Source organism: Arvicanthis niloticus, chromosome 17, assembly GCF_011762505.2.
Source record: "Arvicanthis niloticus isolate mArvNil1 chromosome 17, mArvNil1.pat.X, whole genome shotgun sequence".
NCBI lineage: Eukaryota > Metazoa > Chordata > Mammalia > Rodentia > Muridae > Arvicanthis > Arvicanthis niloticus.
The window spans coordinates 12,789,406-12,814,491 of record NC_047674.1 but is presented as its reverse complement, the minus strand read 5'-3'; the positions used below and the strand labels follow the sequence as shown (position 1 = coordinate 12,814,491).

Below are 25,086 nucleotides of genomic sequence, written 5' to 3'. Positions count from 1 at the left end.
TAATATATAAAAAACAAAAGAAATACATGTGATCAGATTGTCTGGTTCAGGGAAAGCATTTGACAAGACTCAATATGCATTTAAAATAAAAGAACACATCTGCTCCAACAAAGGCTACAGGGTGAATGGGATTTGCCTTTTGAATAAAATGCAAGGGTTTCTGCTTTCCTCTCACTTATTCAACAATGGAACCCCTAAACCACATAATAAATACAAAAGATGTAAGTAGAATACATACAGGAAAGAAAGAGATACAACTATTTGTAGATTATATTATTATTACTCAGAAAACCCAAAGGAGTTGACAAAAAAGCTTCTAGAATAAATAGCAAGTTCAGTCAGGCTATGCAATCCAAAAGGCAAAACAAACAAAAAATTAACACACACACACACACACACACACACACAGAGAGAGAGAGAGAGAGAGAGAGAGAGAGAGAGAGAGAGAGAGAGAGAGAGAAAGAGAGAGAGAGAGAATTATACAGTATTCTGTATGCTAACAGCATATAAGTCAAAGCTGAATAGCAGAATTCAATTTATATTTGGTCTAAGTAAATTTGTAATACTTGAATTTAAATATAACATATCTGTAGGTGGCAACTTGTAAAACACATAAAAAATCAAAGGAGATCTGAAAAAGGCATATCTATCTATCTATCTATCTATCTATCTATCTATCTATCTATCACAGATCAGAAGAAACAGGCAATGTCAAGTCTTCTAAGTTTAATGGAGATCCAACTAGACCCTTCACAAGGATGTTTTAATGGACAGAGACAAGCTTTATTAGGTTGCAGAAAGGTAAAGATGCTAGAATAGTCATAATGAATTTAAAAAGAAGAATGAATTACCCTTCCATTAATGAGTTTTATTATGTGTTGATACAAATCAAGAACATGTAGTGGTGAGGAGGGCTATGGTGTTCATAGAACAAGAACCAACGAAGCAAAAAGAGTTTCCACAAATGAATCAGCACACATATTCTCAGCTGTTTCTACAACAGTGCAAACATGGTTCCATGGCAGGCAGTGGGAAAGTGACTGGCTAGCTGTGGGAAGCAGATGAACCTTCAATAACCTTAGCACAAGGAAACAACAACAAAAACCAAAGCAACAAAATCAAGCTTAACCACTCAAAATGGATCCTGTATTTGAATATCATATGTAAAACTACAAAGCTTTTAAAAAAATAGGAACATTTTGGGCCTAGAAGTAGGTAAATATTTTTAACTTGATATCAGGAGCATAATTCAAAAAAGGAAACAGGTTAACTAGACTTATCAAGCCCAGAAATGCCTGCTTTGGGAAAGACATTCTTAAGAGGTTGGGAAGACAAACTACAGACGGAGAAAATATTTACTAAGCACGTATTTGACAACAGACCAGCGTCTAGACTATATAAACAGCTTTCGTAAATTCACATTTGAAATAATCCAGGGTTGGGCATGGTAGCTGGCACACCCTAAAAGTCAAATGATGTGCTTCCATTTGTATCATAATGTGTGTTGAACTAAAACCACAGGAAGAAGAAGTTACCTGCTTCTAGAGGCTACAGTGTGAGGATATGGCTGCAAATCAACACCACCAGACATTTTCCAGTGTTGGAAACGTTCTGCCCCCGACTACACTGTGTCCACAATCGCCACAAATGTGCAAATCCTGTGACACATGAATCTGCATAACTGATGTAACTTGAACAAGTGCAGCAGGGTATGCCAGAGTCAGTGCCCCATCACCGAGCTATACCTCAGTCATGCAAGACAACACTATTGAAAAGACCAGGCAAGGGACACATGGGACTACTACCTGGCATATTTCTTTGCGACTTTCTATAAATCTGCCATTCTCTTAAGAAAAAGCTTGAAATTATATTGTGTGTGGTATAATAAACTAACAGGATATTAAAATGTAAACTTAAGGGATACTTTTTGTGTTATAGGTTTTAGAAATTCAAGCACTGGAAAGAAGGACTGTTAACCAAAGCTACCTGGTAGTTTTAAGAAACTGAGATGGTACCAGAAGACAGGTGCTCATTGTTTTCTAGTTAAAAAAAAATCTCAAAACTGTGAATATAACATTCGTTTCCAAATTAACCTGTAGATTCAACACAGTCCCACAAATACGAACCCACAAGCCTTTCTTCGGTTGAGTTGACAAGCATATTCTAAGATGTATAATTCTTCCCTTCTGGAAGACTCAGGAGAAAAAAAAGGCAACCTAGACTAGAAGCAGGTGACTAGAAGACATGCTAATGGATCTGGACCTCATGGTACATGAAAAGCCACATTCCGGAAACCCTGTAGTACTGGTGCAGGAAGAGACAGGTTGGCATGAACCAGGTCTGTCTTCAGTGACAGGGTCTGAAGAGAGAGGTGCTAGGGGGAGGGAAGGAAGGAGAGAGGGAGAGAAGGAAGAAAGGAGTGAGGGACAGAGGGAGGAAGGAAAAGAGAATTTATATTCAAATGGACAGGGAGAGACTCTATTGATGTCAGCAGAAAACCATTTGCATTTGTAAAATGCAGATTTAAGTCAGAGTGAGATACCTTTGGAGCCCAGAAGAAAGACTGAATTGAAACATATGAACATGGACAAGTACCTGTTGGCCAGAATTTGAGACCACTGGGATTCTCCTATACTACCAACAGGAGCTAAACTGGCACAGGCAGTTGGAAAACAGTTGTGCAGTTTCTACTAAACCTGGCCATACACACACCTTGTGCTGCAGCGGTTACAGACACATAAGGCTTATATGTACCTAGGTCCAGCCTAGATACAGTTCTGTGCAGCTCAACAAACTGTATAGATAATCAGTAAGAAAAAAAAATACTACCTGGATTCCATATAGCAGCATTACACACCCTATAGAGCATCCATGACACTGTCAGCCAATAGCAAAGCACAGAACTGCATGATGATGTACATGCGAATATAATGAAGAAATGATACATGAATTGCTACATGCAAAGGCAGGGAGACACCCAGAAGCACTGCCAAGCCAAAGCAGAACATGAAAATCTAAGTGCTTCATGATTACCTTAATGAAACTCAACACGCTCAAGTTACTCTGTGGCATTAGAAGTCAGCATAGTGGTCCTCTTGAGGCAGAGAGGGTTATTGGGGAGGGGGGGGTGAACTCTAATGCTACCTGGGAGCTAGTTCCCTCAGTCCACACCCAGAAAGCATATTAGGATGAAAGTTCATTACTGTAGGCAGTTTTACAGGTTTGTTGAATTTCATTAAAGTGTTAAATAGAATTGGGCGGTATAAGAGGTTTTGTTTGAATTACTCTCGAGAATACTTGATATCTACTGTCGAGTATTTCCCAGTCCCAACGTTCTTCTCACAGCATCCTTAAATTCAGTATTCCTCAGACAGTAGATCAAAGGATTCATCATGGGAGTGAGGACAGTGTACACGGCAGAGATGAGCTTGTTGGAGCTCCGGGTATCAATGGCCTGGGGTCGCACGTACATGAATATCATGGCCATGTAAAAGAAGGTGACCACAGTGAGGTGAGAGGCACAGGTGGAGAAGGCTCTCCACCGGCCTGTGGCTGAAGGGATACGCAGCACAGCCAGGGTGATGTGGCCATAGGAGAAAATGGTGGCCAAGAGTGGGAACACCAGGATGATGAAGGCCAAGATGAAGTCCACCAGCTCTGCAGTAGAGAAGTCAGTGCAGGCCAGCTTGAGGATGGGGGAGATGTCACAGAAGAAGTGGTTCAAGACATTGGAGCCACAGAAGGTGGCACTGGAGATAAAGTAGACCTTGATCACAGAGATGGTGAAGCCACTAGCAAAAGAGAAGGCCACGAGCTGGACACACAGCCCTGTGGTCATGATGACTTGGTACCTCAAGGGGTGGCAGATGGCCACATAGCGGTCATAGGCCATGGAAGCCAGGAGTACACACTCTGTACACACCAGGGAGCTGAAGAAGTAGAGCTGAGTCATGCATCCACTGAAAGAGATGTGTTTCCTCTGTAGAAGGAAGCCGTCCAGCATCTTGGGGATGATGTCTGACACATACCAGATCTCTAGGAAGGACAAGGAGCCCAAGAAGTAGTACATGGGTCTGTGGAGGGAGGTGCTGCTCCAGACAGTGAGGATGATGGCCAGGTTCTCCACCAGCACAAAGAGGTAGGCAAGCAGGAAGAGGAGGAAGAGCAGGTACTGCAGCTCAGGGGATGTGGGGAAGCCCAGCAGGATGAATGTGCCGACCTTGGTGATGTTCTCTCCCCTCATCCCTATGCACCTGCAAAAGATCAAGAAGCCAATAGGAAGGGCCAAGCATCAGCTTATGGGAGAACAGGGAGCCAGCTGGTAATCTCTGCCGGAAGATAGACAGCACTCCTGGTTCCTGTAAGCAGCAAGGACAGGAATTTATTCTGCCAGGTCTTTAACTGTGCATTTGTATTTGGGTGCGGACTGAAGAGAGGACAGATAAGGGGAACTGTTGAAGTTAGATATTTAAGACATAGGAAACCTACAGTGGCCAATGAGGAGAGTAGCTGGGATCTGAAATGGGTTTCTTAGTTGTCTTGCTGGGTTGAGTTTTATATTCTAGGAAGGGCATGAGTTTTCCAGCCACTATCAGCCCCCACCCCCTTGTTCAATCATGGCAGACATGATAATAATTAGTTTATATATTTTCCCTTGAATCTGAGGTGCCAAAGTAGTTTGCTCTGCTATGCTTTTGTATCATAAACGTTTACCATGGAGAAAGAAAGCTGGTATAGACCGGGCTGGGTGTGCTACCCTGTAGAGGTGAATATAGACAGGGCTCTGCTCCTTCGTCTGGAAGGAAGAGTTTACAGAGGAGTGTGCTTCTGCCTCTCTGGACCTGTGAGTATGACAGCCTAGGGTATTGCTGTGACTTAGTGAGGTCCCCAAGGCTCCTTGACTGTATGACCACCTCCTCCCTACCCCACTCTACATCACTCCAACCCCTCTCCACCCTGGAGGAACTCACATCTGCCCACACATCCAGACATTTCACACCAGTGGTTCTCAACCTGTGGGTTTTTGATCCCCACAGGGGCTCCCATATCAGATACCCTGCATATCATATATTTACATTACAATTCATAACAGTAGCAAAATTACAATTATGAAGTAGCAACCAAATGATTTTATGGTTGGGGGTCACCGCAACATGAGGAGCTGTATTAGAGGGTTGCAGCGTTAGAAAGGTTGAGGACCCGCTCCACAGGTTCATAATGGCACCACTGCTTTTCCATTAGTATTGCTACTTGCAGAAGCTAGTCCGCTCATGGGAACAGAGAGATTGTCCACTCATGTCTTATAGGTCTCAGAAGCACTGATAGAATTGGGCAAGGTTCCAGAGCAGACTGAACTCAGGGTGGACAGTGAGATCAAATGTAGAGATAGCCATGTGAACACACATGGAGCAGGCCTCCAAGGTTCCTACAGCTCAGGCAGTAAGCTTTGGTACAAGGTCTGGATACCAGGCAACCAAGCTGACCCAGAACTAAACAGGGAGCAGAAGGAGACTCTAGAGACTACTCACATTCTTGGAGAACTTCCAGGCAGGAGGAAAGTTAGTAGCTGTTGCCCCTCCAAATATGGATCCTAGACATGGGATTATGGAGTAACAAACACCCACCAGCTCTCAATAATGGAGGAACCAATGCCAAGGCCACTGCTCATTCAAGAGGATGGATCTGGGCCCTGGGCAGGCCCCCATAGACACAGGTAGTTCTTGCGGGTACTAGGATGGCAGTGGACACAGGCACAGAGCTGTTTCCTACAAACATCCACAACACATGCCACCTCTAGATTAGAAGACTGTGTAGGCTGGTCCTCACACACTGATGTATTCACATCCCCACAGCTTTCCTATCCTGCTGGGTCTGCTGACCTCTGGGCCAGTGACTGGGTCTGCTGTCCAGCTTCCTCCTTCACCACCCATTGATAGCCATACTCGCTCAGCTCAGGCTTCACGTCTCTCCTTTGTAGTTGTCCATGAACGACCCCTGGCACCTCACAGGAAGGCCTGTGTGTGTGTGTGTCCAGCCCCACAGCTGCAGCCCATCTAGGTGCACTGATGAGATGAGGTAGAACCCAAATCTGAAGGCAGACTAGAATGATGGGCACTTGCTCAGGCTGCTGAAGCTATGCCAGTGCTGATGGCCAGCCAGCTGCATGCTTATAGGGAGTGGTAAAGTCAAGTCTGGAGAAGCAGTTTTTAGGCTTAGTGCTCCCTGAGGCACTGTGATTCTAGCCCCAGAATTTTGGTTTGCAAAAAGAAGGTGTCATGTGAACACTTAGATGTCCAGCTGACATCAGTGGTTCCATGTTTGCTGGGAAGCGGCAGTGTCTCCTAGGAAGGCTGTGCCATTAGCGTCCCAGTAAGGGGATCTTGGGCCCTGAGCATGGAAGGATTCCTTCCTTCCTGTTGGCTGTCATAGCAGACACATGATGGTCGCAAAGCAGACTCAAGATTTCACAAATTTCTGACCTCCTTGATAATGGACCTTAACTTCAATGACACTGATTTTATGAAAGATAGCAAAGAATAGACATCTGGGACAGGATAGCCACATGAAAACTCAGGCAGATGTTGAAATCATGCAGCCACAGGCCTGAGGACCCTTTGAGTCACCAGACTCAAGAACAAGCAGAGAGAGGGATCAGGGGTCAGGCGGGAGAACAATCCTGCCACATTTTGATATTGAATTTCTGATCCCCAAAACTTTCAAGAGCAAATGTCTGCTGTTTTAAGCCAAGTGCTGTGGTCTTCAGTGGCAATAGCCTTGGGTACTAGTGGCAAAGAGAGAGGAAAAGAAGAGACAGGTGAACCCAGTACTTAGCCTACCCAGGTCATTGCAGTGATGGAAGTATAACAGAGGGTCCTGTGGCTTCCCTGTATCTAGGAGGGAGCTCTGTCTCTCTCTTTCTCTCTGTCTCTCTGTCTCTCTCTCTTTGTGTGTGTGTGCATGCGTGTGCGTGTGCATGTGTGTTCTGTGAGTGCTTCTTGGATAGCTTCATGGCTGTCTGTAAGGTTGTCTCAGCAAGCTTGGAACTCACAGAAAGGAATAGAAAATAAACATCTAGAAAATACACGGCACAGGACAGATCTGCAGTTGGGATAGTGATTCCTGCCCTCAAGGTTGAGTATCCTGTAGGAACCCAAACTTGTGACAGCTGTGGACTGTCTCAAGGTAGCAGTTTCTTACTGTATAACACTAGTGTGTTCAAGGCTGAGAACTGACCTCAGCAGCATTTAAAATGACCATCCAGCCCATGTCTCTTTAAGCTAACTCAGTAATGGCCTTGGCATTGCAATTTCAACATTTGGTCCTGGACACTATGCACTCAGTACGGTTCTCACATATCTGTACTTGACATGGCTCCCATCCGTGGTTACTCAACACAGGACTCATCAATATACACTTAGTACAGAAGTCCTGAACATGTACTCATCAGACTAAGCCCCCAACCCACACACACACATTCAGCCCAGTACTCAGAGATGCATAACCACACAGTGCCCATCAATATTGCAGTACCCGCAGATGACCACTCTGCATCGCACGTACAGATGCTATAAATGACCGTTTGCTGTAGCACTGTGAGCCTTCATGCTGGATGCTTCAGCTGTGGAGGTGAATCCTCAGGGCCCAGCCTCAATGTGGACATGTATGATGGGATGCATGTTACACATGAAGCTCTTCTATGACGCACATTATACAACATACTCTAAAATTACCCTGTGAGATCATCCTGGCTTGAGAAGTACTCATCCTACCTGGGTCTCTGGAAGCCTCACTTGAACAGACTCTGGGAATGAGGAGGGGCCTCTTCCTGGCTGGTGACTCTGAGACTAGCCACAGTGACCAGTCTCTGAGCCTTACATGGGCTATCAGGACATGGGCTCCTCAAGTGAGGGAAAGAACAGTTATGGCTTTTTAGCTTGAGCCCCGTGTCTCCAGGGCCCAATTACCCCCTTGCAGCTGATGGAGCTGCCCATACCGGTAATGAGCTGGATCAGGCCTCTGAGGCAGGCTGCCTCTGATGTTGCCCCTGCCCTTTAGCCCTCAAGCCAGAGGAGCCCATGGAGCCTTTCTTTGTCTCTCCACCCTCCCGGACATCTGGCTGCTGGACTCCACAACTACACCCTGTGTTTCTCAGTAGCTATCCTTCTATCCTGCAGAATTCTCCCATCCTCTCCTAAGTTCTATCTGAGACAAATTTCTGCCGCTAAGCATGGGGATCATGAAAGATTTAACAATACTAAATGGTTGTTGAACACGCTTAACAAAGAGCGAATGAATGCAGGGTGGCTGACAGTGCTCTCCCGTGTTGTGTCACGCAACCTCACAACAGTCTTCCTGAACACGCCATGAATACCATGTACTGCATATGCTCTGGTGTCACACAACACCAAAGAACTCTGCTTGAAACATCCTGGCTCAGAGTCCAGACCACCACAAATCATGAACTGCAGCATCTGCACTGTAAGAGCACACCTGTCTGCTCTTTTAGAATTATAATGTTTTAATTACGTAAATCAAAGCCTTTCCATGTGTTCCTATTGTCATTCCACAACATCTAAGAATTAGATTAGTGCATTAGAACGTTTGATTTATAAAATTACTGTTTGAGTCACTGACTTGAGTCACATTTTAAAAAAAAGTGTTGAATTGATTTTGTCTTGAGACCAGGAATCTCCAGCAATTTCTGGCAGGGTCCTAAATATACTTCTGCCATTGTGTGCTACATATTTATATGAAGCTGCATTCACAGAGTGACAATTATAAAAGCAAGACGTTTGTCAGCTGAGTAAGTTGAAGATTCTCTATGGCCTTCAGTGTCAAGTATTTACCCAAGATTACATTCCTTGCATAAAATAAGCAAGCACATCCATGTGATTAAATATGCAAATCTGCCTTTATCATTAATAGATGGGGGGATTCTTCTATACCAAGAATTGTCTTTAAAGCATTTATGTATGTTTTATATCAATAAATACTTGATTTATATACCTATTTTATGTGCCTATGTTTCAAAGATTGTGTAAAATTTCTCATGCATATAGAAACCCACAAGTGGAAAGCATCTAAAAAGCCTTCATCCAAGACACAGCTGCCAAGGGGACCCTGTCTCTTACTGCTGCCTGATGATGGAGAAGCCAATCAGCTCAGCAAGTGGGAGGGTCAGAAGTGGAGGCTCATGGTGTTGCTTTGTGAGATAGTGTATTGGACAGTCCTCAGCCATACCTTCCCTAGTGCATCCTATGCTAAAGACTCAGAAGGAGGCTACCAGGCAGACCAGATGCTCAAGCCCCAGCAAAAGAAAGTATTTCAGGATTCGAGACAGCCCAGCCCTGGAGCTTCCTGTGCTATGTTCATCATATGGTTTAGGACAAATCAGCCAGTGTCCAAACACATTCACAGTAGTGGAGTAGGCACGTTGTGGACCCATAAGGGAAACGAAGAACTTCTCAGATACAGTGGGACTGTCATCAAAACAACCCCGAGTGACAAACTCTATTCCTGTCTCCGTGTCATGTTGCCACCATTAAGATGAAGCTCACATTTGTCAGTCAACATCAAGGCAGGTTGTGTGCTGCATCTGCCAGTGCCAACATTGATAAGTAGTAACCCCAGTGCTTCCCACACTCTAGTCCAAGCCTCCTCAGAACCATCTACTTAAATATCAGCACCTGTGCTGCTGATTTGATAAAAAACAAAGTTGGCATCTGAAGGGATGTATAGGCATGGCCTCACAGAGGGACAAAGTTGGCATCTGAAGGGATGTGTAGGCATGGCCTCACAGAGGGCTCAGTGTCTGGTCATTCCTGCGCTCTTGAAGCTTTCTGGTTAAAGGTCCAACTCTGTGAAGCTTGGGGATGGAGAAGTCATCCAGGTCAAAAGACGACTGTGAGGTGACTGCTCCCAGTGTACTGGCATACCTCCTGAGCAACATTGGGTTTGTGAGACCCATCATTCTAGGAAGACGTCAGCGTTTCCTGTGTGCTATGTCTGCCGGCTAACAGATGCAAGCTATGAACTGACACCCTAGATGAATGTAGTTCATCAAGGTTAGTTCAGTTGTCAGCTTGACACGATGTTGAATGATCTTGAAAGGGAGTCTTAATAAGGGGTTCTCTAAATCAGGCTGGGTTGTGATCCTGTCTGTGGGGATTGTGGTGATTATGTTGATATGGGAAGACCCAGCCTAAAAGTAGGTGACACCATTCCCTAGGTTTATATCCTAAAGTATAAAGAAATGAAAAAAAAATGAGATGAATACAAACATACATGCATTTCTTTCCCTTGGATCTTGACAGTGGGTGTGGCCAGCTGCTTCAGACAGTGGGTGTGGCCAGCTGCTTCAGACAGTGGGTGTGGCCAGCTGCTTCAGACAGTGGGTGTGGCCAGCTGCTTCAAGTTCCTGCCACATTGACTTCCCAGCAATGATGGACTGTAACCTGGAATTGTGAGCCAAATAAACCCTTTCCCCGCTCAAAGTATTTTAGCACAGCAACAAGGAAAGAAACAAGAACAACAGGGCATTTGGAAAACACAGATTTGGAGCCCAGAAGAAAGGCCAATTTGAAACGCATGAGCAACGCTAGCTTTGGACAGGATGTGGGACCATTGATAGTCTGTTCCACTGCTAATGGGAGTGAAACTGGTACGTACAGTTTGGAAAACAGTTTTGACGCTTCTGCTAAACTTGGCGCCCCCTTCCCCCACAGCCCTTGTGTTTCATCAGGTTCTTGTATCTAGCCCAGATACAGTTCTGTGTAGTTCACCGAACTGCATGGATGTCAGTAAAAAAAAAAATATTACCCGGATTGCATATAGCAGCATTACATAACCTAGACAGTGTCTATAATACTGTCAGCCGATGACAAGACACAGAGCTGCATGCTGACACATATGTGAATGCTACTAAGCAACAACACATGAATCACTGTTACACGTGAGACAGGGGGCGCCAAACACATGATGCTGAGCCAAAGCAGAACATGAAAGTGTAAGTACTTCACGATCACCTTCATAAAGCCTTCAAAACATCCAGGTTACTCTGTGGCACTAGAACCCAACACAGTGGTTCTCAGGAAGCAGAGTGTGACTAGGATCTACCTAGGAGCTAGGGACCTGAGCTCACACATATTTTCTACAACCATGTCATGAAACACATTTGGATAAAGGCTCATTGTGGTAGCCGGCTCTGTAATAGTGCTAGATTTTACCAGAAAAAAAAATTTAAAGAACATTAGGTGCTATAGAAGAGACTTTTTCTACCCCCAATTAGACTCTAGAACATGTAATATCCTACTGTAGAGTGTGATCCAATCCCAGGGTCCGTCTCACAGCATCCTTAAACTCTTTGTTTCTTAGGCAATAAATCAAGGGGTTTAAGATGGGAGTGAGGACAGTGTACACGGCAGAGATGAGCTTGTTGGAGCTCCGGGTATCAATGGCCTGGGGTCGCACATATATAAAAAGCATGGCCACATAGAAGAAGGTGACCACAGTGAGGTGAGAGGCACAGGTGGAGAAGGCTCTCCACCGGCCTGTGGCTGAAGGGATACGCAGCACAGCCAGGGTGATGTGGCCATAGGAGAGAATGGTGGCCAAGAGTGGGAACACCAGGATGATGAAGGCCAAGATGAAGTCCACCAGCTCTGCAGTAGAGAAGTCAGTGCAGGCCAGCTTGAGGATGGGGGAGATGTCACAGAAGAAGTGGTTCAAGACATTGGAGCCACAGAAGGTGGCACTGGAGATAAAGTAGACCTTGATCACAGAGACCGTGAAGGCACTTGCAAAAGAGAAGGCCACCAGCTGGACACATAGCCCTGTGGTCATGATGACTTGGTACCTCAAGGGGTGGCAGATGGCCACATAGCGGTCATAGGCCATGGAAGCCAGGAGTACACACTCTGTACACACAAGGGAGATGAAAAAATAAAGCTGAGTCATGCATCCACTGAAAGAGATGTGTTTCCTCTGTAGAAGGAAGCCGTCCAGCATCTTGGGGATGATGTCTGACACATACCAGATCTCTAGGAAGGACAAGGAGCCCAAGAAGTAGTACATGGGTCTGTGGAGGGAGGTGCTGCTCCAGACAGTGAGGATGATGGCCAGGTTCTCCACCAGCACAAAGAGGTAGGCAAGCAGGAAGAGGAGGAAGAGCAGGTACTGCAGCTCAGGGGATGTGGGGAAGCCCAGCAGGATGAACGTGCTGACCTTGGTGATGTTCTCTCCCCTCATCCCTATGCACCTGCAAAAGATCAAAAGGCCAATAGGAAGGGCCAAGCATCAGCTTATGGGAGAACAGGGAGCCAGCTGGTAACCTCAGCTCTAACACAGACAGCACTCCTGGTTCCTGTAATAGCAGGGAAAGGAACTCATTCTTCTGTCAGGTCTTAAACTGGAAAGACTTGTGCACTTGTGTTTGGGTGCATAAAGAAGAGGGGAAATAGAGAAGAGGAAGTGCTGAGGATAGATGCTCAGGATCTACAGTGTCTATATTGCCCTGGGGTCCCATCCTGGAGCACTAGATGTAGAGGGTTTCATGCTGCCTACTCTACCCTACTGATGACTCCATGCCCCCTACCCTGGATCCAGAAGGGGGTATAGAAGGAGTTTCACCTCAGTCTTTAAGAAGTTAAAAAATAGTAGTCCAGGTCCCACTCTAGAAGTGTGAGTGAGTGTTGCTGAGGCCATGGCCTTCCTTCTTTAAGGGTGAACATAGCTAGGATTATGTTCCACTTCCAAGAATGCATGATTCTAGGGGATGTTGGGATTAAATGAGCTCTCCAAAGTTCCCTCACTAGTGTCATTAATTGCTTCTCCATCTCACATCCACATTAGCGTGAACACACACACATACACACACACACACACACACACGCACGCACGCACGCACGCACGCACATGCATGCATACATGCACACACATATACCAGAAGGAACCCACACATTCCACATGGTGATAATAGCATCACTGTCTTCCTTGGCCTCAGTCTGAAGTAGTAGCTGGAAAGCCAGCTTACTTTGAACATGTAGAAACAGGGGCCAGAGGAGGTCTAGGACAATGTCTGAAGTCACAGTGGGGAAGGTTGGCCTCACAGTAGATGAATGATTCCCTCCAGGTCCTTTTCTAAGTCAGTTTAGTAATGGCCACTGCCATCGGGATCTAAACATTTGGTCCTGGACACAGTCTAGGGTGTGACTGTGTTTCTTCTCAGCTAAGTGGCCACAGAGGACTTTGAAACACACATAAAATTCTCAGAGGAGGGCCATCAGGACTCTCCTATAGACTGGGATTGTCTAGGGGTGCTGCATCTCGTGTCCCATCCAGGTCTGCACACACCCCGAGACTGCTTGCTGTTAGGGTGCAGCTGCCCACCACTGTGGGTGTGAAAATTCACAATGGATTGATGGCACAGATAAAATTCTGATCTGTGAGTTGAGGCCCTTCAGAGCTGAATTCTCATTTCACTAGGACCTTGGTCATGGTTGTGTGCACTTTCAACTAAACAGTCTCTTTTAGAATCATTATGGAGTTCTGGAAGTGTGTGGGTCTTTTGTTCATCTTCCTCAAGGCTAATGGCCATCAGAGTGAGGGCTGGGCCCAGGCACCCTGCTCACAGCTGCACCCACTTTGTGTGGCCCTCTCCTCTTAGTTTCCATGTCCTTTCCTACCCCAGGTCCACACTGGATTTTGAACTCCAGGTCTCCCTAATTGTGAGGGAGTAACTGCCCATGTGTGAGGGCCCAGGCTATGGTCCTCAGTGATCTTGAAGAGAGAGGTGGGTCAGGATACCAATGATTGCATTTTCATGCCGGATTTCATGGTTCTTGTGGAGACTGAGAGGCCACGTGAGTTCTGAAGAGGAATTCTCTCATCACGCGCCAGGTCTGCCATATGCCTCAGAGAGAATGCCCTTGCCTGGCCAGAGTTCAAGCCCAGATCAATTAAAAACAAAGAGAGGAAGGGAAGATGTTTGCAGACGAGGAGTTTTCTGCAAGTCTGTGAGAGGGTCCTGACGGCTGTCAGCCTATACTCATGTGCTCAGAGGCTACTATCACATATGGTAGAACCAGATGGACAAGGACCTAGCCATGGCAGGGAGCCGACGTATTCTGATCCACTCAGTTAAGTAAGGACGCTACCTAAAGCTGCAATGCTTCTAGATGGTAGGACATAGCATAGTATCCCAAACTATGTATTCAGCATGGGCCTCCAAATATGCACTCAACACAATTCTCACAGATCGTACTCAACACAGCACCCATCAGTGCTAACACAGCACTGGACTGACTCATCAATATACACTCATTGCAGTACCCACAGATGACCACTCTGCACAGCACTTACAGATGCAAGACCCTCTGCTGTATGTAGCACTGTGAGCCTTCATGCTGGGTGCCGCAGCTCTGGAGGTGATCCTGCCCCAGCCTCAATGTGGACATGGATGATGGGCTTTCAGCCACACCGGACACATAGCTCTTCTATGATGCATTTTATACAGAACACTCTAAAATCATAGTTGCAAGTCTGGTGTGAGGAGCAGACACTTCTCCTACCTGGGTCTCTGACAAGCCTCACTTCTCACTTTGGGAACAAAGAGGAAGCCTCTTCCTGGCTGGTGACTCCCAGGCTGGCCACAGTGAGTAGATGAGTCTCAGACAGAGTCTTGTTATGTGGGCTCCTCAAATGTAGGAAGGAACAGCTATGGCTTTTTTAGCCTGAGTCCTATGTCTCTACAGCCCAATTACCCCCTTGTAGTTGATGAAGCTGCCCACACTGATAATGAGCTGGGTCAGGGCCTCTGGGGCAGGCTACCCCTGCTACTGTCAATGCCTGACAACTTGTGGAGTGTCTTGGCTTCCGTTCCACTTGCCTGGTTGGCAGGCTGCTGTACCCCCCACTGGAGGAACACTGTGGTGAGGATCCCTGGCCTCAACAGTTATACCAGTGCTTGTGTTGAGAGTCAGGCTGGTCCATAGCAGGGAGGAGGGGGAGTGGTAAACACAGAGGTGGCTCTCCTGATTTCTCAGGAATCATAAAACATCAGAGGTACTGGATAATCCAGCAAATCTTGACTCATGTCCAGACCCCCAGGACCTCACTGGCGGGGGGGGAGGGCATTTAATGGACCCACAAAGCCTTCCACTTTCAGGCCTGGGTGTCCATACCTCAGTTCTCTTTATCTCTCATACTGTCTCCTCTCTTCCTCAGCTCATGTATCTTGAGGCCTTTATGGAGGGTTTTGGTCAAGCTATTCCTTGTGGATTTTCTTTCCACATTTCCAGGCCTCTTCCCCCAACTTCCTTTAGGATCTGAATACTTCTGGATTATTAGTCTCTTTCTTCCTCTCCCAGTTCTGGTGACTCCTGGCCCCTGGGCCTGTGGTAGCCTTGCCATCTCTTCCTCTTTGTGTGTCAAAGCTGCTCATATCTGTCTTGTGAGGATCTTGTCATTGCATTGGAAGCTGCCCTGATAATCTACAATGAACTTGATATGAGTTCTTTAACTAATTACAAATGAAACAGACTTTTTTTTTCCAAATGAGTTACCATTTATAGATTTCAGAGATATGACAGTGATGCCTGTTGGGTGACTTCCAGCTAATTACAGTGGCAGTGTATTGTTTATATTGCACATGCCCCAAATCCCATTCTTACAGTAACCCATGACTGTGAACCCCAGTATTTAACGAAGAGACACATCTCTGGGCTGCTTTCTGAAGGCTTGAGGAGATAAGATTACCTAAGCAGGTCATCCTCAGAGTGGGTACAACTTCCAAAAAGATGCCTAGATACAAAGAAGTCTAAGGAAAAAACATGTTGAGCCTCACTTCATTGCATTTCTTAATAGTGGGTGACACTGAACAATTTTCATATACTTACTGCCATGATTAGTTTTTGGAGAACTATCTGCTTATGTCATTAGCTCATTTGTTGATTGGGTTATTTGATTTTTTTTGTTTAGGTTTTTTACTTTTAGTTCTTTGTATACCTAGACATCAATTCTCTGTTCGATGTGTAGCTGGCAGATTTCCTTCCATCCTGCAGACTGTCAGTCCTCTCAGTTCACTGAGTCAACTGAACTGTGATGGTAAGAGTCTTTAAAGACAATAAGATCCACTCCCACTGGAAAGCACATGCCGATCCCATGAAAATGGTTCATGAAACCCTACAACCCTAACATTGGGAGCCCACACACCTCCCTCACCCTGCTAAGTGCCAGGAAGCTTTAATGTTCAGGTGGGTTTTCAGCTGGAGAAGGAAACCTGCAATCTGCCAATTGAGGACAAAAACAGCCAAGCCTTTAATTATCCAGAACTGAAAGACCCAGTTCTCCTCACAGCACCCAAGAAAGTCTGTTTTGGGGGCAAGCTGGCAGCAGCTGTATCAAACCCTATCACCACCTTCCCTAAAACTGTAGTTCATGTGGATAATGCCAAAGCTGCTACCCCTGCCCCAGTCTTCTAATCGGAACATCTGCTGGAGACCCAAGACAATGCTGAGAAGATGGGCAAGTTTCTCTTTGATGTAGGTGGACAACTTTCCCAAAGGCACAGACAGGACTTTCCTGGCTTGGTGGTGGGCTTAGTCTTCCCTTTTACTTGTTGCTGTCTTAGTCTTTCCTCCTCTTCCCTCCTCACAGTCATGGATGACTTTATCTAGGGTTTCTGCTCCATCAGAAAAAAATCACAACAGCTGATTTTTGGGGGGCTGTGTGCTAGCAGTCAGACAACTTTCCTGGAAGGCAAGTACTCTTGGAGTTCTTGTCCTACAATCCCAGGAGAAGATTGAGATGTCTCTGACAGTGTAGATGTTGTTGATGCTTGCCTTTCTAAGTTCACTGGAGACAGTTGGGAACCTGTCTGAATGATGCTTCGGAAAGACGTGTTGTACAGCTGGAGTTCACACACTGAAGACCTGGGGTCTGTAAGTCTGAGTTCTTACCTATGTGAAATCACCAGATTAAATCCATGGTGTCATTTTCACTAAACATGGCCTTTTAGTGTCATACTGTTACATGGAGATAACATGGAAGCTTCCTAGACTTCTGGGTGAACCTATGCATGTGATCTCTGCTGAAACACTCCATGAAGCCCACCATACCAAACCCTGAGGGTGTGTGCCAGGTTTCTGTAAAATGAACTCCCTCTGCCTTCTTGCTGACTTATGCCTCATTTTGGTTTTTACACTGTCTCATTTCTGCCCATCACCTTTCTCTAAAACGTCTACATGATCAAGGGGCTCATATGATTGATAAATGAAATTAGTACCAACTGTTAATTCAAAAAGGCCATCACAATGAGCAAAGATCTACCGCGATTTGGGGAACTCAGTATTGGAAGTAGTAGGAGCCTAGGAGATTGGAGTTTGACACCAGACTGAAAACTGGGAAAACTCCTTGACTCTGTGTAAGTCAGACCTTCCAGGTATCAGACAGGTGGAAGCTACTCCTGAGGGGCGGGGTTAACATGTGTCTGTCACAGAAACAGACAGCGGCAGATTTGCATGTCCCTTTTTGCTTTTGAGTTTGCTCTTTTGTCTGTCACCAAACAAACTTACTGTTCTTACTTATACCCCAACTTTGCCACTGCAGAAAGCTTGACTAAAATGCTACATAAGAAGCCACATGTGGTGATGCATGCCTGTACTCCCAGCACTTGAAATGTAGAGGCAGGAGGATCAGGAGTTTAAAGTCATTCTTGGTGGGATACTAAGTTTGAGATGTACCTGGGCTGTAAACAGATAGACAGACAGACAGACAGACAGACAAAAACCAACCAACCAACACCTCCCCCTTAAAAAAAATAAAACATAAAAGTGACTGCTTTTTGCTCTCATTGCATGGAGTATTTACAGAGCAACTAGTGGTTGGTTTGTAGCCATCTTAAGTAGTAGGTGATAAGCTGGGATCCCCAATGATTTTTAATCTTTGTAGTTTTTTTTTTTCTAATGAATCTCCAGGTTAGCACAACTTTTGTTAGCAAGATAACAACGAAACAGGATAAATATTTAACAGATACCATTTTAAAAGAAACATAGCCCAGCTTCAGCCAATCACAGGCAGCCAGTCACAGGCAGCCAATCACAGGCAGCCAATTGTTCAAACTTCACTTCCATTTTCTATCCACAGATATTGCTGTGTTCACTACTCTTCTATCTGCTGAGACAAAATACCAGGCAAAAGCAATGTAAAGAAATAAGTGGGGTTTTGGCTCGCAGTTAGAGGGTGAGGTCCATGGTGGAGAAAGTGTGTTGATAGTGGCTCTAGCTATGACAGTGTGGGCAGGAGACAGCTGGTCTCATTTTACCCTCAATCAGGAGGGAGGGAGAGAGAGAGGATGGGCCACGTTCACTTGGGTCTCCTCCTTTTTTTATTCGCTTTAGGGCACCAATGTGCTTTCTCCACCCTAACCCCAGATCCTCCCTTGAACTCTAGCCACCCCAACCCACCATGTGTTCACCACCTCATCCCAGGGCTACTCATCCCTTCTAGAAAAGTCTAACAACCCCTGCACAGTCTCTCCTCCCAGACAGTCTCTGTTCATCTCTTAAGCAGCTGTTAAGTAGGCCTAGGCGGGAATTTTAAGCTTTAGTGGCCAGACTTGTGCATGCATAGGACTCTGTACCCAGCATCTCCCCCATTTGTAAACACCAAACTCTAAACCCTCTCAGCAACTCTGTGATCTGCACCATTCCAGCTGCTTCCTGCCTCAGTGCTTTGCTGCCACTTCCTTTCCTCTTCTCCACCCTTCAACACAAACTACTCATGTTCTAAAATGTAGGACCATCCAGGTTCTCCTCAACTGCCTCCTGTGCATTTTCTATCTTCTTGTCCCAGGAACCTCCTGTACAAGCTTCTGCTTCAGATGCCACAAGCCATCACTCCCAGCCTGTCTCCTGGTTTGTTAAGGGACACGGCACTGTGGTGAATTTTAGGGAAGCAACAGTCCCGAGAAGACATACACAGTCCCCACTTGTCTGTCAACTGAGATCAACACAATCAGCAGTAGAGCTTTATTTTTCTCAGGGATATCTGAAGAGAAAAAGCTAAAGCTGTTTTCCTGAATTGTTACCGGGCATGCCCTATTGATTAAAACAAGTCTATGGACTCTCACAGTTCCCAGATACACTGTGCTTTGGGGATCCCTGGAGCTTGTTTTGCTATGTCTCAGTGTTTTCACATTTCCCCATACTGAGACCTACTGATGCTGTAGACCTAACCTGTCTGGTCCAGCAGAGCTTACTGCCTTCTGAAATGTGTGTGGTAAATTTTAAAGGGGTAGAAAATGCATCCAATCTTACCAAGTCCCGCTCTGCTCACACATGCAAGGGAATAAGACGGCATCAGTACACAAACAGTGCCCATCAAGTCCACTCCACAAAGGAAAAGGTGATGCTCTAAACACCTTCAGCACTACAACAGTGGCAAGCGTTCCCATTAGCCTCGGCACCAAGGAGGCATGCTCAGGAGATGCTCTGGAAGCAGAAGGTGCCCTCCCTCTTACAGTGGAGCTTGACTCAAGCCCCAAGCCTTTCTTAAGGCATCTTTAAATTCTTTGTTCCTCAAGCAGTAGATCAAGGGGTTCAAGATGGGTGTGAGAACTGTATACAGAACAGAGATGAGTTTGTTTGAGCTCCAGGTATCAATGGCCTGGGGCCTCACGTACATGAAAAGTAAGGCTGTGTAAAAGATGGTGACCACAGTGAGGTGAGAGGCACAGGTGGAGAAGGCTCTCCACTGGCCTGTGGCTGAAGGGATGTGCAGCACAGCCAGGGTGATGTGGCCATAGGAGAGAATGGTGGCCAAGAGTGGGAACACCAGGATGATGAAGGCCAAGATGAAGTCCACCAGCTCTGCAGTAGAGAAGTCAGTGCAGGCCAGCTTGAGGATGGGGGAGATGTCACAGAAGAAGTGGTTCAAGACATTGGAGCCACAGAAGGTGGCACTGGAGATAAAGTAGACCTTGATCACAGAGATGGTGAAGCCACTAGCAAAAGAGAAGGCCACGAGCTGGACACACAGCCCTGTGGTCATGATGACTTGGTACCTCAAGGGGTGGCAGATGGCCACATAGCGGTCATAGGCCATGGAAGCCAGGAGTACACACTCTGTACACACCAGGGAGCTGAAGAAGTAGAGCTGAGTCATGCATCCAATGAAAGAGATGCGTTTCCTCTGCAGGAGGAAGCCGTCCAGCATCTTGGGGATGATGTCACAAACATACCAGATCTCCAAGGTGGACATGATGCCCAAGAAGTAGTACATGGGTTTGTGGAGGGAGGTGCTGCTCCAGACAGTGAGGATGATGGCCAGGTTCTCCACCAGCACAAAGAGGTAGATGAGCAGGAAGAGAAGGAAGAGCAGGTACTGCAGCCTGGGGGCTGTGGGGAAGCCCAGCAGGATGAACGTGCTGACCTTGGTGATGTTCTCTCCCCGCATTCTTCAGCACCTGAAAGAATCAACAAGGCATTGGGCCAGGAGAAGGGTAGCTGGCAGGAAAAGCAGGCAGCCAAACCTGCAGAGAGTGGCACACCTGGCTGCTCCAAATGCCAGGGAAGGAAAAAAAAAAAAAACCCTAGAAATGTAGTTAGTACTTGATACCAGATGTAGCTCTGATGCTAGGCTTGGAAATAGACTGCCCATATCACTCTCTATCCATTGGGATGATGAGACTGTGATTTGCACCCTGGAACCATGCAGCAAATCTGTGAACATGAGAGAGTGGCGGACTCCTTGTGCTTGCTCTCTAGGCAAATGGCTCACGATTGGTAGGGTCACTTGGAGTTACTGTTCTGATTCTAGCCATTCCTTCCACATTAGCAAAGGTTAGACCTTTGTTTGGTTTCAGACAATATATTTTTAATAGATATGATGTAATCAGGGCTTCTGGGGTGGTCAGTTCAGGTTATAGAGATCTTATAGTCTGGCATTCCCTTGGGACTGGATTTCAGGCACAGAATGGTAGCTCCACTCCTGTTTTTATAGACCACATGAGACATCAACAATGAAAGAATTTCAGCACCATTCTGGGTCAGGGAAAGCCTGGTGTCTGGAGGCAGAAAAGTAGAGGAAGCCTAGAATAGTGATTGTGCTAGACTCAACAAGACGAAGAATGTCTTTAGTCTTTCCATGTCTAAGTAACATGAATCATCCCCTTATGCCTCACTGCAGTTGAGAGTCTCTCTCCACTTTCAGTCTGTGGATTTACCTGAAGGTGTGGCTGCACTAGGCATCAAAACACCAGGGCTACTGTTCTCTTCATGAAATACCAAGAACAGAAAAAGTGGACCCATGTGGGTGTTGGCTAGACTGTTAAGGTGGGAAGCTGCAGTGTCTGGTACTATCTAGAACTACTCTCATAGACTACAGAAGCAAAGGTCACAGGATGAGCAGAGTAGTGCTTGAAAGGAAAAGCAGGGTATCCTATCTGAGGAGAAAATGCAGGGCTACAGGGAGAAGGCTGTTCTATTAACCTAAAGCAAAGGTTTGGAATTAACGAGCCTCCCAATTCCTTCAGGGTGAGTCTGGCTAATGAGTTTGCTGCTTAATACTATCGAATATTTTCCAGCCATCAGAAAGGGCAGGCCTGCCAGTCACATCAAATTACTGTATCAGGAATTTCACTTAAGAATGGAAAACTTGGTTTGGGTTCATGGTTTCAGAAGGTTTTTCTTTTCTTTTCTTTCTTTTCTTTTCTCTCCTTTTCTTTTCCTTCCTTCCTTTCTTCTTTCTTTCTTTCTTTTTTTTTTTTTTTTTTTTTTTTACATTAGCCTTGCTGCTCTGAGGCTGTGGTGATCTAAGCACATCCTGGTAAGAGTGTGTGGTGAAGGCTGTCCACCCCATGACAGTAGGGATCATGGGAAAAGTAACTAGGGGACCCAGATCCTCTTCAGGAGCACATGTCCAGTGACCTAACTCCTTCCTACTAGCAACCTCCAAGGTTTCACTGTCCCACCGTAGCTCCCCAGGCTGTGTGTGATCAGCCCTTTGACAGATGGACCTCCAAAGGACTTCATTTATGTTTGAATGTAAACATAAAATGTCTCCTGCAGGCTCTTGTTGTTTAAATACTTGGTCCCCAGCCAGGACACATGGCTTGGTTAGGTGAAGCGGGTATTGAAGGCCATATATGATTCTGGAGAAGGCTCAAAATTTCTGCTTCTTAATTCTTTATGTTGTGAGAAGGGAAGCACAAGCCACAGCAAACCTTTCCTCTCTTCAGTTGCTTCTATCATAGTGGCAAGAAAAGTAACGAAAGCAGCAGACACTCAAGGAAAATATCAGTGAAGTCTGCCTATGGCTCCCAAGATGCAGTGAAGGTTTCAAATGACAAGCAGCACACACACACACACACACACACACACACACACACACACACACACACACACACACACACAGACAGACACACACACACACACAAATGCAACATCAAGGATTAAGGCAGAAGACTCCGAAAGCATCTAGACAGAATGAAATGTGTTATAAAATGGAAGATCAATTGGGCTAGATTTAGTCTCCAGTCCTGAGCATTGAGAATTCAGAATGCAACAGGGCAGTTTCCACGGAGGGTTGAGAGTATGTGACCAGTTGTACCCAGACCTGGAGCCATCTGTGTGTGACTGGCCAAACTTCTGGCTCACACCCTCCCTCAGTGTAAAACTCAAGTATCACAGGCATTAACCAGAGGCAAAACAGTAATCTGAGGCCAAGCACATCACGGGAGGGGGGGGGGGCTACCTACAGGAGAGGGCTATGTGACAGGAATAAACACCCCTCAGTCCTGCAGGAGCTGTTGGCACATCGACAAAGCAGCACACATCAGTCTTTGCCAACAGAGAAGATACACGATGCAAGATATTGCTTCTTCAGGAAAATGACAAGCTGTGTTTTAACTTGGGTCAGGGTTGAGATTGTAATAAGCAAACTATATGTTTGGCCTCATTTCAACAGAGAAAGCCAGAAGACTTTTATCCTTAGCATTTGTAACTAGCACATTCTCAAATCATTTCAAGGTAACTGTTTAACACAACACAGATCCTTTAAGAACAACAAAGACGTACAGAAATAAAGGAAACAAGAAAATGCACCAGGTGACATAGAACAAGGACAGGACTGAAAAAAAAAATCAGCTGTGAAGAAAAATGCAAATAGAACAGAGACACCAGCTAATGGGACTTCTAACCCCACTACAGAGTTGGCTGCACATATCTACAGGCACACACACACACGTGTGCATGTGTACACACTCAAACACACACATACATACACACACATACACACATGCATGTGTGCATACTCAAACACAAACACATACATACACATGCATGTGTGTGTACTCAAACACACACATACATATATACACACATACACACATGTGCATGTATATACACTCAAACACAAACACATACATACACATGCATGTGTGTGTACTCAAACACACACATACATATATACACACATACACACATGTGCATGTATATACACTCAAACACAAACACATACATACACACGCATGTGTGTGTACCCAAACACACACATACATATATACACACATACACACATGTGCATGTATATACACTCAAACACACACACATACACACATGCATGTATGCACACTCAAACACAAATACATACATACACATGCATGTGTGTATACTCAAACACACACACACACACACACACACACACACACACACACACACCTGATGAGGATGACTCAGTTGGAATAGGCTTGGGGATGAAGAAGAAAAGGAAGTCTGTGTCCAGAGTTACTGTCTCATCAGTTACAATCCATGCCCAAAACAGAGTTCTACTTATCAAAAATAATTAGTTCAACTTAGTATCAGACTCCCCACAGACACCCCAAAATAATAGAGAAAGAAAGAAAGAGAGGAAGGAAGGAAGAAAAGGAGAGAAATAAATAAACACAAAACTAAAAAAGCAAAAAACAAAACAGTATTAGGAGATGGAGGCCAAGGGAAGCAGTTGCAGCCAATGCCAACACATCCTATACTAAGCACCCAGCAGGTGAGCCAGCCCGGTTCTCTGACAGCTTCCCTCACAAGTGAGAGGAGGCACTCTGTAGCACAGTATTAAAAGCAGGCTGTAAGGGTGAATGCTGGGGGTGGGGGTGGGGGTGATTTATTCAATCACTCACAGGGTAACAATAGAGCTGATGTCACCAGGAGGCCACCAGGGCTGTTGAGGAGGTGTCAGAAAAGAGGGACTGTCCTAAAGTCTCACTAGTGCTCACCTCAGATCCTCCCTGCTCGGATGAGCCACCTCCGAGCATGGGGCATTCTTCCTGATTTAGTGGAAGCCAGTTCCTAACTCCAACACTTGGCAGAGACTGTAGAGAGAAAGCACTTGCAGAGGCCTCATATTTTACTACACTCTCAGAACTCGAAGAGATCCCAGGGAATAGCCTTGAGGTTGGTTAGAACAGCAGCCACACAGGAATACAGTTCATTTCCAAGGTGAGGGCTAGAGAGTGAGCTGTCAGAAGCTAGCACTGAAACACAGCCACGTCTCAGGGAACCTGGCCCTGGTGATCAAAGCAACCCACAGCCTTCAGATTCACCCTCACCCTGCCACAGTGAGGCACACTGAGCAGGCTGAAACCACTGTCACTCCTAGACACCTGCAGCCGGACTAATCCTGAGAGCAGCTGGCCCACTTGAGCCACAGCTGGTTTAAAGGAGGCACTGAGGAAGAAGGGAAGCTCCCTTCCCCACGTGCGAGGACGTGGGACTCCAGGGCCCAATTACCCCATGGTAAAGTGTATCTGCCCCACACCGCCAATTAGCCCCGGTCTCCTGTGCTGGATGGCATGGGCTAGCGAGGAACTCAGGTCTTTTAGTATCACTGATGCTTGTCCCCAGCACCCCGTCCAAGCCTTCAGGCCCCTGACACAGTTTCCTGTCCACTCACTCATTTTCTGGCCACATGGTTCTGTCCTGACCATGCCACCTTCACTCTTCAAGGAAGGGAGGGACATGACTGGAGAGTTATGACCAGGTCTAGTCCAGGAGAAGATGAGGTTGGTGTAGGCCACTCAGTCCTACCGTTTATGAG

General features: G+C 45.9%; 3 protein-coding genes across 4 annotated transcripts; all 3 read right to left on the bottom strand.

The window, feature by feature from the left end:
* Positions 1 to 711: 711 nt before the first annotated feature.
* Positions 712 to 8,232, bottom strand: LOC117722600 (olfactory receptor 6B2-like). Its single transcript, XM_076914753.1, has 2 exons — positions 7,770 to 8,232; positions 712 to 4,253 (listed from the first exon to the last, which is right to left on the bottom strand). Exon 2 carries the CDS (start codon positions 4,241 to 4,243, stop codon positions 3,305 to 3,307), a length of 939 nt encoding a protein of 312 aa, XP_076770868.1. The 5' UTR covers positions 4,244 to 4,253; positions 7,770 to 8,232; the 3' UTR covers positions 712 to 3,304.
* Positions 8,233 to 8,892: 660 nt separating this feature from the next.
* LOC117722622 (olfactory receptor 6B2-like) lies at positions 8,893 to 14,688 on the bottom strand. 2 transcript variants are annotated; one of them, XM_076914752.1, is made up of 2 exons: positions 14,568 to 14,688; positions 8,893 to 12,256 (listed from the first exon to the last, which is right to left on the bottom strand). In XM_076914752.1, exon 2 carries the CDS (start codon positions 12,244 to 12,246, stop codon positions 11,308 to 11,310), a length of 939 nt encoding a protein of 312 aa, XP_076770867.1. In that variant the 5' UTR covers positions 12,247 to 12,256; positions 14,568 to 14,688; the 3' UTR covers positions 8,893 to 11,307. The 2 variants fall into 2 exon arrangements, with proteins under 2 accessions (XP_076770867.1, XP_076770866.1); XM_076914751.1 differs by having other exon boundaries at positions 14,359 to 14,681.
* Positions 14,689 to 15,544: 856 nt separating this feature from the next.
* LOC117722601 (olfactory receptor 6B2) lies at positions 15,545 to 24,696 on the bottom strand. The gene is made up of 2 exons (XM_076914750.1): positions 24,266 to 24,696; positions 15,545 to 20,461 (listed from the first exon to the last, which is right to left on the bottom strand). The coding sequence occupies exon 2, from the start codon at positions 20,449 to 20,451 to the stop codon at positions 19,513 to 19,515; it is 939 nt and encodes a 312-aa protein (XP_076770865.1). The 5' UTR covers positions 20,452 to 20,461; positions 24,266 to 24,696; the 3' UTR covers positions 15,545 to 19,512.
* Positions 24,697 to 25,086: the final 390 nt, after the last annotated feature.